Source organism: Melospiza georgiana, chromosome 4 (assembly GCF_028018845.1).
Source record: "Melospiza georgiana isolate bMelGeo1 chromosome 4, bMelGeo1.pri, whole genome shotgun sequence".
NCBI classification, from domain to species: domain Eukaryota; kingdom Metazoa; phylum Chordata; class Aves; order Passeriformes; family Passerellidae; genus Melospiza; species Melospiza georgiana.
Genome location: NC_080433.1, coordinates 28,914,345 through 28,928,290, shown reverse-complemented (window position 1 = coordinate 28,928,290; position 13,946 = coordinate 28,914,345). Strand labels below are relative to the sequence as shown.

General features: G+C 42.1%; 2 protein-coding genes across 4 annotated transcripts in view; one reads left to right on the top strand and one right to left on the bottom strand.

Annotated features, from left to right (window-relative positions):
• SYN3 (synapsin III) overlaps positions 1-13,946 on the top strand; it is a 176,002-nt gene that overhangs the window by 45,888 nt on the left and 116,168 nt on the right. For all 3 annotated transcript variants that reach the window (XM_058023337.1, XM_058023339.1, XM_058023338.1), the window contains exon 6: positions 4,715-4,804. In XM_058023337.1, coding sequence (XP_057879320.1) covers positions 4,715-4,804 — 90 coding nt within the window. The remainder of the gene's footprint in view (positions 1-4,714; positions 4,805-13,946) is intronic.
• Positions 7,670-13,946, bottom strand: part of TIMP3 (TIMP metallopeptidase inhibitor 3) — a 37,482-nt gene continuing 31,205 nt past the window's right edge. Inside the window, exons 3-5 of the mRNA XM_058023342.1 lie at positions 13,391-13,502; positions 12,582-12,703; positions 7,670-11,956 (exon numbers count right to left, since the gene is read on the bottom strand). Coding sequence (XP_057879325.1) covers positions 11,759-11,956; positions 12,582-12,703; positions 13,391-13,502 — 432 coding nt within the window. The 3' untranslated portion in view covers positions 7,670-11,758. The remainder of the gene's footprint in view (positions 11,957-12,581; positions 12,704-13,390; positions 13,503-13,946) is intronic.

The following is a 13,946-nucleotide window of genomic DNA, read 5'->3' as shown; positions in this document are numbered from 1 at the left end:
CTAATTAAGTGGGGTTTTATTGTTGTTTTTCTCCTCAGAATAAATATCCTAGTGGTCCTCAGTGTGTTGGTTGGTAGCTCAAGTCCAGATGAGGCCTCAGACTTTTATTTCCATGACTGGGCAGTGTTGGATTTAAGTAATTTCTTACTAAAATGGTACCGGTGTAATAAACAGAGTCTTTTCAGTTTTCACCCCTTTTACAACATTTGTGGGGTTTGTTGAGACCAAAAGAAAGATCTTGTCTTTTCCAAAAATGCCGTCATGCAATAATCAGGGTAGTGAGAACAATCTCACTTTGCCGTCACTGTATAGGTGGTCAATGTACATTTGACCTGTTTCCATTTTATTTTTCAGTTCCAGGCTCAGTACCACACCTCCACACTGTTTCTGACAGCTGGTCCTACACACAAGTGCATTGGCCCTGATGACCAGACAAAAAGCCTCCACATTTACACTGCCATGTGGTCCATTCCATCTGATTTTGGGGTCAAGTCAGTCAGGGCTTAGTTGACGCTTTGCAACTCATGCCTTGTAATTATGTTTCTGATGGTGTGAAGGGGCCTCGGGATGCGAAAGGCCTATATTTAGGCATCTAAAATAAAAGGAAACAAACAAACTTAGCATATTAAAAAAAGGAAGAAAAAAAAAAAGCAGTGCTGGAAAGGCAGTGTGGGAGAACTTGGCGCTGCCAGCAGCTTGGCTCTAGCTGCTCTGGGTCTGGTTGTGCCATGCTTTCCTGACAGGGAATACAGCTGGCACAGACAGCCTTCCCAGAGGAGTCAAGGAAACCACTAGCAAACAATTTAAACAGGTTTTCAGAGTGCCTCCTTTCCTTGCTGCCCCTGCACACTCATCACCCCCAAACCAGTGATTGTATTGTGCTCAGCAATCTAAGATTGCATTGAATGAGCAACATCCAGATGGTATTTAAGCTCCTGGAGAGATTGCAGTGGGGTATTGGAGGGCAAAAAGCTTCACTGGCAGCAGAACCAGAAGATTTTGTTTTTGTGATAGCTGGGAAGTGAGAGATAGGGACACTGTGGTGCACGTTCCACTTTGATTGCAAAACAGGCATCTTGAAATAAGGGATCTGCATAATAAAGATTACTGGAAACTTTTTGGATCTAGAAAACAGTTGAGATGCATGAAGAAATGAAATTAAATACCCCTGGGAAATGTGCTTTTCACTCTCATTTTTTATTTTCTCCAAAAACGGTTCCATTTCATAGAAATGTTTATGATTTTGTGGAGGGGGATGAAATTGAGACTGCTTTTCCTTGGCAGTTTGCAACCATGTTTTATTCTCAGCAACTCTAATTACAATCAGCTGAGTTTGGTTTTGAGTTTACTCAAACATGCAGCCCCATTTTTAATGACGTTTGCCAGGTTTCCAGTTCTGCAATACAAAAATTTATTTTAATATTAAAACAGGCACAGTTTGAATTAGATGTTTATGAGAGAAAAGAAAAAAGTATGCAGGGAGTCTCACATTCTGAGAGAAACATCTAAGAAGTCCAAGATGATCCCAGAACAATTGAGAAATAATACTACAAGCACACTAAGCACAATGCTTCAAGGACCAATAGTAGTTTCTGTGTTAGAATTCTAAGTTGCAGTCCAAAATACAGTGGGAAGAATGCTCAGAGTAGTACTCACACTGCATGCAGGTAATGTCTGTAATTGCAAAGCAACTTCTGCATCTGTAAGGCAGCAGAAAACATGAAGTTTTTCTGACAGTCCTCTCCTGAGTCCAGGCACTCCTAGCCAAACTGTTATTGACTGTCAAGGGATACAGGCTCCCTGATGACCTAGGCACTTTCAAAATGTGTGAAAGGCCTTAAGATGCTCTGAATGGAACTTTTTATTTCTCTGTAAAGACTCCCTGCAAGTAACTGTTCTCCAAACAGTCAGGCCAAGGCATTTCCCTTGCCTGTGTGTTCCAGGTACCTTAAACCAGGCTCTGCCTTCCCTCATGTGTTATCTGTGGTCTGGATGCAATCTCACTAAAACCAGTGGAAGGACAGAAAGCCAGAACTGCTGCCAGCATGTGGAAGGTGTGGTTATATCTAGCAGAGCTGCTGACAATAACATTCCTACCCATCTGCATGGGGAGATGTTACTTGAGCTCTGTTATCAGGTATCTCAGAGGCTGCTGCATCACTTAACATGGGAGTCTCTTTGTCAACATCCTGTCCCTAATAACTGGTAAAAAAAGAGAAAATGGGAGGGAACTGTCCCATGAGGGGCAATACCAAAGTCAGACCTTTTTGCAGGCTTGGCCCAGTGATGAGGCTCCCAGATGTCTGAATCTCTCATCTGAAACGCTATTTCAGCAACAGCCAAGATCTGTATGCTTCAAAAGGAGCAAGTCAGAACACTGTCTATCAGCTGCACAGTTGTTCCAGTTACTTTGTTTGAGCTGTTTTCCCAGGATAACTGTACATTGCCTCAACATCACGGTGTCCATGGTTCACCATGGCTGCGTGCACACACAGCAAGGGGCATGGGCTGTTCTCAGCCAGAGTGTTTTTCCTTCTCTCTCTGTCTCTGGCTCATTGTGTTTAACTTTTAAGCCCTGTTTGCTCACCTTGCTAGTCAAAACAGGGCTTTATTTTTCTTTTCTAGAATGTGCAGGGCTAGTGCAAGTAGTTGAGAGAAGCAAGCTGTCCTCCTTTCACAACATCAATACCCTCCTTGCCAACAATAATTATTCTGCATTGGGAGTTTTTCCTCTTATCTGCTGATGCATGTGAGGGTGGTGGTGGTGTTAGTGATGGGATATGCTGCCTCTTGATGTTTCCTGGATTTTCTTTAAATGCTGTGTTTTGAACTACAAGATTAGGAAAAGGATTCTTTGCATTTGTCTGCAAATCTGCTGGCAGCTGCCTCTTCAGCATTTGGCCTGGTTCTGGCACACACCTTGCAGCCTAATTTTTTTTCACAGTGACTGCATGCCAAGATTTAACTCTCAAAGGGGTTGTTCTTCTCCACCAGCAAATTAAGTTTCCACTTCTTATGTAGCAATTCTTTTGGAGTCGTTAGACTAGCCCAGTAACCAGGAGAGAAGCCTTAACAGGGCTGCTCAGCAGAAAACATCCTCAGTACCTCTCTCTATCTGCAATGTACCCTTGGTGTTGTGATTTGGTGCATTTACTGGCTCCAGCTGTTGCCCAGAAGTGCTCAGAACATGCAAGACTAAGCTGCTAGTGCTATTGTGAAGAAAGGGAACTTTCTTTTCTTTCCCTTCTTCCCTAGATGACTGTTTCCTTCCCTTAGGTGACACAGAGATCTCCTTCAAGATTAATACATCCCTACCTTTGATGGGCAACTTGAGAAACTCATGCAAAGACTTAAAATCTGTCCTTACTTGGCCCAAGGTGGAGACCTTTATTAATTAACTTGATTTTGCCTGATTCTGGGGGGCTTGGAAACTGAATTAAATTTATAAACTACACTGTGAATAGGACTCAATGGAGAACTCAGATCTACCTACCAGCTCAGCAGGAACCAATTCCCAAACACTTCATTCTCTTGTGTGGCTGCCAGTCCAACCACTTCACCAACAGTCATGCCAGTTCAGCACTGTGGTAGCAGGGCTGTGTCTAAGCTCCTCCTGAGATTCTGGCATATGCATCACTCTTACTCTTTTTGGCATATGAACCCTACTTCAGAAACATTTTCTGTCATGGTTATTAGGTTTCCCCCTTATAGTTTTGATTTTTTTTCTCTGTGTGATGAATGATGGATTGAACAGGGAGGCTGCAGAGAAGGTACAGAATGGTCTGCTTGCTTCACAGATGGCTGAAGTGGAGCAGGAATTTGCTGTGATGTGTTACACTTCTCTCAGGGTTTTGGAACATGAACAGAAATCAAAACTCAGTCCTACCATGGGGAGCTTTGTGTCTGGTTGGGCACAACGCTGCAGAGTGGTAGTGGTGATGATGGTGAAGTTTGTGCTGATGGGTGGGGACAATGACAAATGTTCTTCCTTGTGTGTGAAATGCTGGAGTGGCTGCTGTCCCCATTGATGTCATACTGCTCTCTAGATACTGCCCTCACAGAGTGGGGCCTCCCTCAGACCTCATGGTAGATGGGACAGGGACAGGCATATGAACCCGTCTCTCTCCCATCATTCATGAAGGGCTGTTGGGGGCCCTTGGTTCACAATAAATGTCAGTTCTGGTTAGCAGTGGACTCCACTCCCTTGGTCTGACGCTCAAACCCTCTTGTAATCGCTGTCCCTTAGCAGCTCTCCTGCCCTCCAGCACAAAGTGCCTTGCTTGGATTTGGTTGTGAGGAGGAGATCCAAGGGACAGCTTTGGTTTATTTGGTCTCTGATGGGAGCGGTGGCACTGATTTCCTGGCTCCATCCTGTACTAAGAAAGGCTCCTCTCCCCAGTTGCATTTTGAATGCAAATCTTGTCCATAGTAGATCTCTAAGTAAATGCAAACTGATTCCCTTCTGGCTCTTGAATCCCTTCTGTGCTCCCTTAGTCCAGGTTTGTGTACATAGGTTGGCTTGGCCATGAATAAATACAGCAGCATCATATTTTCTTGCTGCTCTCAGGTCAAGAAAGCAAGGTGGGAAAGACATGATAACATTTCTCTCACCCCCTTCACCACTATCAGAACATTTTGCAAGCATTTGCCTGTTGCACAATGAGTCACTGACATCCACTGTGTCTGTTTTTTGTTCCCTCTCCCTCACCCCAAGTTCTCTCAGCTCATTAAAATCTTCAACTCGCTGGGCCCTGAGAAGTTCCCCCTGGTGGAGCAAACGTTCTTCCCAAGCCATAAGCAGATGGTGAGTAACTTTACTTTCTTCTGATGCCACTATGGATGAGGGGGAGACAACAGATGCAAGTTGGACCTGGGAAATGGTGGCAGGAATGCTGGGAAGAGTCTGAATTTTGCTTACAGAAAAATACTAGCTAAAAAGTGCTATGCAAAAGGCACTGCTTGGGAACCTCTTTCCTTTCTTGCCCAGCCCTCCCCTAGGTCATGTAAGGACCCTGAAAAAATGTACAAAGAGGCTCAAAGGCTCAAAACTAAAGCAGAATTCCATTTTAAAACACAGTCAACAAAAAGCTCATCCCTTAGAGGAAAGAATCACTCTATTCAGATAAAGTGGATTTTCCCTGCTCATGGAATTGTTTAAAAATATTCTGACAATTTGGAACATGGGTCCTAAGAGATGTTTGTTTCACAGTGTTAGTTTGCTTGGTCTGTCATGTGCTCACCATCCATGAAACATTTATCAACCTGAAGGTACTCAGGGTAACCTAGAGTTCTTAAAAGAGTTTGTTTCAGCTTCTCATGTTTTCTTTGCACAGTGCTTTGGGGTCTTTCTGTCAGCAGCTGAACACTCAGTGCCCTGTGTGACTGCTGGGCACTGTACCAAACTCTCAGGGCACCTTCCAAAGAAATCTGCAGAGGTGCCTTTAGTCCTGGAGAACATGGCAAAGAGAGGGGCTTTGTTTACAGCTGGTCATGACTCTTTTTTTCCCTGTGTTAAAGGAAAGACTAGTCCATTGTGAGTTTTTGCTCCCAACTTACATCCATGAATTAGTGGCTCTTCCTACATGGCTGAGGCTTTGATGAAACCCTGTATGAACCATGACCCCTTGTGTGACCACTGGCTGGCTGAGCTAATTTCCCAGGCTTGACTGTGAACCCAAGCAGCATTGCCAGCCTGAACATGAGGGTTGTTGAGATGTCAAACTAAGGCTTAAAAATATTCAATCCTGTCTTTTCTCACACGCTTTTTGCAATTGTGGGCCAGCCACAACACAAAATAGGGTGTAGATACATGATCCTCTGGTTTCTTGTGAAAAATCCCACTGCTGCCTGCTAGGTACTCAAATATTTGGGAATGCCAGTCCTTCACCTCTCTGTTGCAGTACTCTCTCTACCATGGAAGTGCTGTGTAGACTATGGCACTTCCATGCTTCACAGGCACATTGTGGAGGTAAGTACAGTCATGAAGTTATATTATCATTTAAGACATAAAGATAGTCCTTGAACAATGTGACAGTGTTTTCCACATTTATAAGATACGTAGTCACATAGCTGTGGCATTTAATTACTAATGATTTATGAAGACGGTTTTGTGATGTAAGTAATACTTCAGGAAGGTTGTGACTTGGACCACCATTTCAGGAACAGTATTTTTTGAAGACTTGATAAAGGTTATCATTGCAAATAAGTTAGCACTTTTAGCACATTTTTCTTGTCTGGCTATCTGATTCTTGGTTCCGCAGATGGAGATATATTTGGTACCAGCAAAGTAGATTGGTTTAGCACTGATCTTAATTTCACTTATTTTCCATCTTTGTAACTAATCACCTACTTGGAGATGCTATTACTTACTTCCAAAAGGGTACAGGAAGCCTTTTAAACTGTAGGTAATCTCATATGAACACAAACACTACTGCTGACATGCAAGCCTGAGTAATCTGGTTTAAATCAGTCACTTCCCAACAATTTACAGAGCAACAATCCACTTGGGCAAGTTCAGGTCAGCCCTTCCCAGGTGACGGGGGTGGTCTGCCTCACAGAATGAATTTTCACAACTTATAAATATCTTTTCTGGGAGCATCTTCTCAGCATCCTGGGTTGTGAGTGTCTGAGAGGTCAAGTGCCTACACCAAGCATGCTGCATTACAGTCATCACCAAACACCTTTGGAAGTTGCTTCTCCACTGTGCATCAGCTTCTCCATTTGTCAGATAGGAATATACTGATCCTCTTTTACCACCCTTTCTCTTCACTCTCCTGGAGGTATTTCCAAGCTGTACCAGTGAGCACTCATAAAACTCACTGTGTTCCTTTGATGGGTCACCCCCTGGAAGTGTTTATAACGAGTGCTATGGTTTTACCTCTCCGCAATGTGACACACTTTAAGCACTTAAATTCTCACACAGGAGACCCTCATCCTTCTATATCCAAAATTTTCCAGAGTCTACTTTCTAAACCTTTGGATTAAGCAGAGAACAGATTCAAATACCTCTTTCATTCCTTCATCTCTGTAGAAACTAGACTTTCCAAGAGTAAAAAGTGAGATATGGGAGGTTTCTAACAGTAGGTCATTTTTGTGGGCATTTTAACTTATCTGAAAATGCTTTTTCTGAAGCTTCCTTCTCACGAGAACAGGGGACTTTAAATCAGCCTTAAACAGTAAGCCTAAAGAGAGGACACAAGATTCTGACATGTCACAGCAGAGAAGATGAACCTCTCTTCCCTTTGCCATGGGCATGCACCTTTCAGACCTCCCCATAATGTTCAGTTTTCTGGAAATAAGAGCAATCCGGTAAGTGTTCTTCCAAGGACCTACTGGTGCTACAGCCAGCCCTAATGAGTGCCTTGCTCTGTACTGACCTCCTATGGCCAATTAACAACTGGGAGTCATTAACTTCAAAATGGATTTTTTGCCTCTCCTGGGCTTATGACCACAATAATAATTCTTAGAGAGAACAAGCTCTTAAAAAGAGGGGGGGGGGATTCCTGAAGGGATCTTTGCCAAAGCACAAGAATTACCAGAGGTGGAATATCTCCTTTGGGACCAATAAAAGGGTATCAGGAAAGGGAAGGAAGTTAAGAAATCCAGTTGCAAATCCATTTGTGTACATTTGAAGTCAACAAGAACTAATATAAGTGAAGCAGAGACAGAATGTCTGTGATAGAAATAAAACCACTTTACTGTTTAGAATAAAAGGACACTATAAAAAGTGAACATTATGCAACATTACCTTAAAAGACAATATACATTCACTGAATATAAAATTTATAAATAACATGGAGGAAATCTGTAAACAGTGCTAGAAAATTTAGCAACAAATACATTCCTTCTGGACAAGATTTTTCACATGGGTTTGTTTCTCTCCCCAAGTTTCCATGACTATCAGGAACAGCAGAGTGGCTCTATGAAGGAAGGACAGTGTCAGAGAGAAGGAGAAGCCAGTACAAGCAAAACAGCAGCAAATGTTTAGTGGGTTTTTTATGTTTTTTTTTCTCAAGACTGGTAGCCCCAGAAGTCACTCTAAAAAAAATCCAAAACTTTTTGCAGTTCCCTAAATTCTGTTCTGTCCTTTGAAGCTGTAAAGCACATTATAAGCGAGCAGAGTTTTCAGAGACACCTGCAAGGATAGAAACTTGTTCTCATGGAGGCCTTTATTTCCAACAGTCTTTACTATAAAAACACAACAGTATGTTTCCCATCAGCATTTCACTCTGACAAGTATAAATGGGATACAATGATAGATTTATGTTTTAGAATAGTCCTACCTAAAGCGCCACATAGCTCTTCAAAACATGGAAAATTGAGACTTAAAAATGGCAAATTTTTTTCCCATACAGGGGAGGTAGAAGCCTCCCACAAGATGACTTTATTTAAGAAACTCCATGCACAGATCTCCTCCTACTCTCTACCCTCTCCATTTTGGAAAAAGCAAATAGAATCTAACCTTTCCCAAACCTTCAATATCTATTTTTGTCATATTAAAGGGGAAAACACTCTACAGCAAGTAAGGGGAAAAATATGCATAAGAAACTGAACAGCTTCGGTCTTGATATTAGCTATGCACTTTTAAAAGTATTTTTAATAATGTTTGTGTGTCTAAAGCATAGTGGCAGGGACTGTGTGTGTAATCCTGGACATCTGCATTGGCAGGCAGAAGTGACTTAGCAAGGCAGAAGAAAGGAGAGCTGACAGAAAGGAAGAAGTCTTTGAGTCCAATTTAGAGCCTCTTCAATCCATGTAATGGCTTCTACTTCAGAAGTGCCTTCAGGCAGGTCCTTAATGCAAGCACAAGCCCAAGAAATGCATGTCCCTGATAGCATCCACAGAAACAAAATAAAGAAGCTTCCCAAAAGAAATGTATTTTCATTGGATTCTTCCCCCTCCTTTTGGCTTCACATTTTGAAAAGCCTTAACAACTGTTTCTTTACACAGCAAGGGCAAAGATTTGCCACCAAACCTCTGCCCTTGCCAGTCTAGCTGTCTGCATCTCAGAAACATTTTACTGTCTGCAAAACAAAGTGGGAATATGCTTCACTTTCTGGTAATGCATCTGCTGTTTTGTTGTTTACAAAGCACATAGCTACATTATATCCTACGTAGGGACACAAGTCCTCATAGTATTAGAACGCAAATATTTTCACAATAATTTGAGTGCAGTACTGTGATGTCTCAGCTAGCTAAATGAATCAGTGGCAGGTAAAATATGCAGAGCTGCAGTTTAATGAAAATTCAGATTAACACTTTACTGCATCAAGGGGCATTATTGTTTAGCCTTCCAAAGCTGTGAGAAGTGGCTGCAGCTCAAAGAGACACTGGCTTTGCCAAGTCACCTTGAGCTTGAGGAGGGCCACATCCTGCAATGCCGATTCCAAACAATGCAGACACTGAGGGCGGCTCCATTCTGCCCCCAGTGACCCTCACAGATTTTGTCAGCCATGCAAAAATCAAACAGAGATTGTTCCAAAGCCCAAACCCATATTTTGCCAAAAGGAACAATTTTCTGAACCACCACCTGGTCCTGTGACAGGTGACATGAAGCACCCTACTCTCCCTCTCATCTCCAACCCATTATTTAGGAGTAGTCACAGGGAAGAGGACTTCTGAGAAATGTTCCAAATCTAAATCACAGGAAAATCCAATAGACTTTTAATGTGTTTTGTGCTGCATTGCCACTCAGAGCTGCCGGGGAAAAAAAATATATGTGGCAGACCTGGGCACTTCTTACAGCAATCCTGTGAAAATGCCCTTCAAAGTTCATGCTAAAAATGAAGCTTTTTGCTGCAACAAGTCATCCAGCAAATGGGGTGTTTCAGAGGGCGTACATCTGGCAGAGCTCTGGTAGCATGCAAGGAACTTAAAAACACATCAGGGCCCATCTCAGACACCCATTCTTTTCCATTTGGCAAAGTGGTTCTAAACAACTCTCCAGTAATTTTTCCTGCTCATGGCAGCTCTGCTTTCTAAGTGGAATGAATGGAAGATATATCAAAACTTAAGATAAATAATCATAATAATACAAAAATGAAGTTAAGCACAATCTTCTCCCTGCCCAAGCCCTCCCCATCCAAAACTTAGGTCACCCATTTTGTCAGCACCCCTTCTTCACCATCATTAAAACTTAAAATACTTTTATTTGATAAGAAAAATTATATTATAGTTTTCTTAATAATAAAAAACCAAAATATAATGAAAAAAACTTCTCCAGTCAACAGCAAAGCACAAGACAGTAAGGCTTCTCCTCCCACATGACTGCAGGACATGGTATGAGCACATGCACAGGGCTATGCTTAACAGTGCCTAGGGGGAAACACAGCACTTGACACAGAAGGAATCCTCCGGGCAGCTGAAAATTTTATGATCCCAGACAACACTTATTAGAAGACCACTTTTCCTTGCCTAGCCCACACACACACTTCCTTTCACCATATAAACAAACGCAGCTATTGTAGCTGCAGGGGAAGGAACCCTGGTGCAAGGAGTTACAGAGGAAACAATGACTGTAGCCACTACTGCAGATACACTGGAGCTTTCAATATCTCAAAAGCGACTCACCAACTCGGAATGTCAATATTTCTGTCTTTAAAACACAATCAAACCGTTCTTTTGTTTATAACACCAAAAAAATTCCACATCCTGTCAAAAATAGCTTATGTCGTTATGTGTATATACATCTTAGTTCAGCAAAATGCTATTTTGGCAATATTTTTTTTAAAAATATGAGTTCTAGCAAGTCTCCCCTTTCCCTCTTGCAAATGATTGATTTACAGTTGTTATTGTTGCATCTGTTTGGTTTTAGGTGTTCACAAGCTGGTTTTCCTTTTGAAGCTAAGCTGCAAAAATTTCAGGGGCCAATGCTGCTCAAAACAGGATGGGACAACCCTTCTTATGCTCTGCTGTAGTTGCATTTACCTCCCTGAAAATAGGGGATGGGGTTTTTGTTTTTGAAACAACAACAACAACAAGAATACAAAATACTCTCTGTTGTTCTGGGTAAAGCCAGAACTTCAAATGTGCTGTTGCATTCACACTGTGACTGAATTAGCAAGGACAGTCAGTCAACAATGTTTTTACCAGATGATGTGGTCAGACACACCAGGTAGTCTCCCATTGCTGGAGTCAATCACATTGCCAATCTCTCCCAGAGAGGAGGATTTCTTTTGGATGTCATTTTGTCCATAGTTTAGGCTGGGTTTCTTTTCATTTTCCTTCATTTGCCTGATTAATCTGATTAATGAAATCTGTTTCCCTTAAAATAGGTTTTTCTATGTATTTTCAGCACTTAGTGCGTGAGGAGGGGTGATGGGAAGCCAGCGCATAGAAGAATACAGTGCCTAATTGGCACAGTTTTTAGATTTTTGTTTTCCTAAAAAAATAGAGATTATATTGCTACAGCTAATGATACATGTAACAGAGCAAGAGCTCCATCTTTTTTTATTTTTTTCCTTTTTTTTCCCTCCCATTTTTCCCTCTGGTGTGCAAAAGTAAGCTCCCATATGTTGTCTGATCAGAATGAGTGGTATCAAAAAATGGAAAAGGTGATTAAAAATTCAGTAAGGTAGCACAGACTTTTTTCTTTCCTTTCCTTTTTTTTCCTTTTCTTTTTTAAGTGTTCGAAGTGCTAGAATTTGCATGAAAATAGGCACTAATTTCATTGTCATCATCACAATCTGGTAAGAGTTAGTGTCCAAAGGAAGATCAGCCACAAGTAAGGGAGAGGGGAGATAAGAAAAGGGAAAGCTGCTCAGGGATCTGTGGCATTGATTATCGTTTTGTCTGGAGGTGCCCATCCTCTATACCAGCTGCAGTAGCCTTCCACCCTCTGGATGCAGGCATAGTGCTTTGCTTGATATCCCGAGTGGCCGAAGTTGGAGAGCATGTCTGTCCAAATGCACTCATTCTTGGAGGTGGCAAAGCAGGGCAAATAGTAGCAGGGCCTAATCTGCAATTGGAAAGAGAAATCATGTAAGGCTACATGTAAAAACAACATTATATAATATGTCTTTTTAACAGAGACAAGTGATTCAAAATTCTACAGCCTCAAACCTTGCTTACTAATACAAAATTCAGCCTCAGTTCTGTAAGCACGTAAGCATGTGCTTAGCTTCACACACACAGCTAATTCTGTCGTCAAAAGGGCTTTTCAGGTGCAGAAAAGTTGAGCTTATGTCTATGTTTTTGCAGGCTTGACGCCACATGCAAAAGTCTTAGTTCCAGTGCCAGGCTGTGGGGTTTTAAGTACTCAAAATGTTTACACAGGAAAAAGGCTGGGCATATCTTGCCAAGCCTTTGGTACCTGATTTCATTCACCTGCAAATGATTCTGCATAGATTCTGAAAGTCTTCCCCAACCCCAATTAGCTCCAACAGGGTATTAAAGACATAGACTCTGCATTTTTATTTGATTGTCTCTTCTCTGTCTCAACACTGAAAATGAACTTTACTTCTTCTCTGTAAAAATTGCCATCCTCCATTTCTCTTCTTGGCTCTTCTCCGGCATCATTGAGTATTACCAGCCAGGAGAAACAGAGTTCTTGGGCTTGAATGCCACCCTAGAGACACACCTACCTTGCAGCTACAGCCCAGGTGGTAACGGTGGTTCAGTCCTTTGCGCTGGGACAGAGTCAGCCGGTCCCATTTCTCATACCAGTTGCACAGGCCAGTGTAAACCTTCCCTTCATACACCCGGCCTTGAAAACAGACACATGGTCACAAGTTAGCACTTCTCAGCTCAAGCACTTCTCTCGTTTCCTGACATTGCTAATGCTCTCAATATGTTTGGCTTCAGCCACTGCTCAGCAAATGCTCTCTTTTTATTAACTGGTTCAGGAATCTCTGGCCAGCAAGATAACAGTGCTTCTGAAAGTCAGGAGTGTTGTGCCAGCTGAGAGCACCACCAGCAACATGCAGTTTAGTAATGCTCTCCAGCTCCTCTTAACAACAGAGCAAATTAACTGACACCTTCCCTAGAAACAAGACTTGGCAACTGACACGTGTCCATCCCCCTACATCCTCCCACCTCATTCTCCAGCTCATTCCAAAAACAACCTTCCATTATGACACAGCCCAGTAGCACCCAGTTCCCTGTAGCAGACATGCCAGCTCAGGTATAAATTGAGAGCCATGAACTGTCATAAAACATACTTGTCAGAGCATGTCTGGGTATAAGACACACTTTAGGAAAGAGAGGGACATCTAGAGAGTGAAGTGACTCTCAGAGGCACTCAGAGTAGAGTACTGAACACCAGAATACTGTTGGCCATCTTAACACTTAGGAAATTGTGTACAGAGCTATCTACACCAATGCCCGTGTCCTTAGCAGGTGTGTGTATAAAACAGAAGAGGTTTTGCTTATGGAGAAGTACAAGGTCCATTACCTGTAATCAGATATTGGTACTTGTTGACCTCCAGCTTGACTCCACAAAGACTCTCAGAGGCTTCTGTGTAGATGTACTGAACATGTGGCATTATCTGGAAGCCCCTGTACATCTAGAGAAAGAATAAAAAGTCATCTTCAGAGGACAAATTTCACTTAAGGTTCTTTACAATCTACATTCCTAGTTTGTGGTGGTAAGCAGTAAATTTTCTGGTTTTTACAAGAGTGAAGGAATAATGACACTGGCTGGACTCATGGAATCTCCCTACCAGATCTGCTGGTAAAGCAGAAAAAACACCTGCTAATCAGCCATTGCAATTCAGCACAGGGACCAGTTTCTCCCATTCATATTAGTTCCAGGGGCAGTGACTGAACAAAGTGCCAATGCTACAGGCTCTGCCAACATCCCGAACATTTTTTCCCCTTATAAAGGTCAAAATTAGGGAGAAATAAAATTAGTTCAAGCTTGGAATCTTTCTCTCTATGTGATTTAAACAATTTCCTCCAAACTAAAGGGTTTTTCTTTTAAACAATTACCCTATTTTCCAATGTTGTTG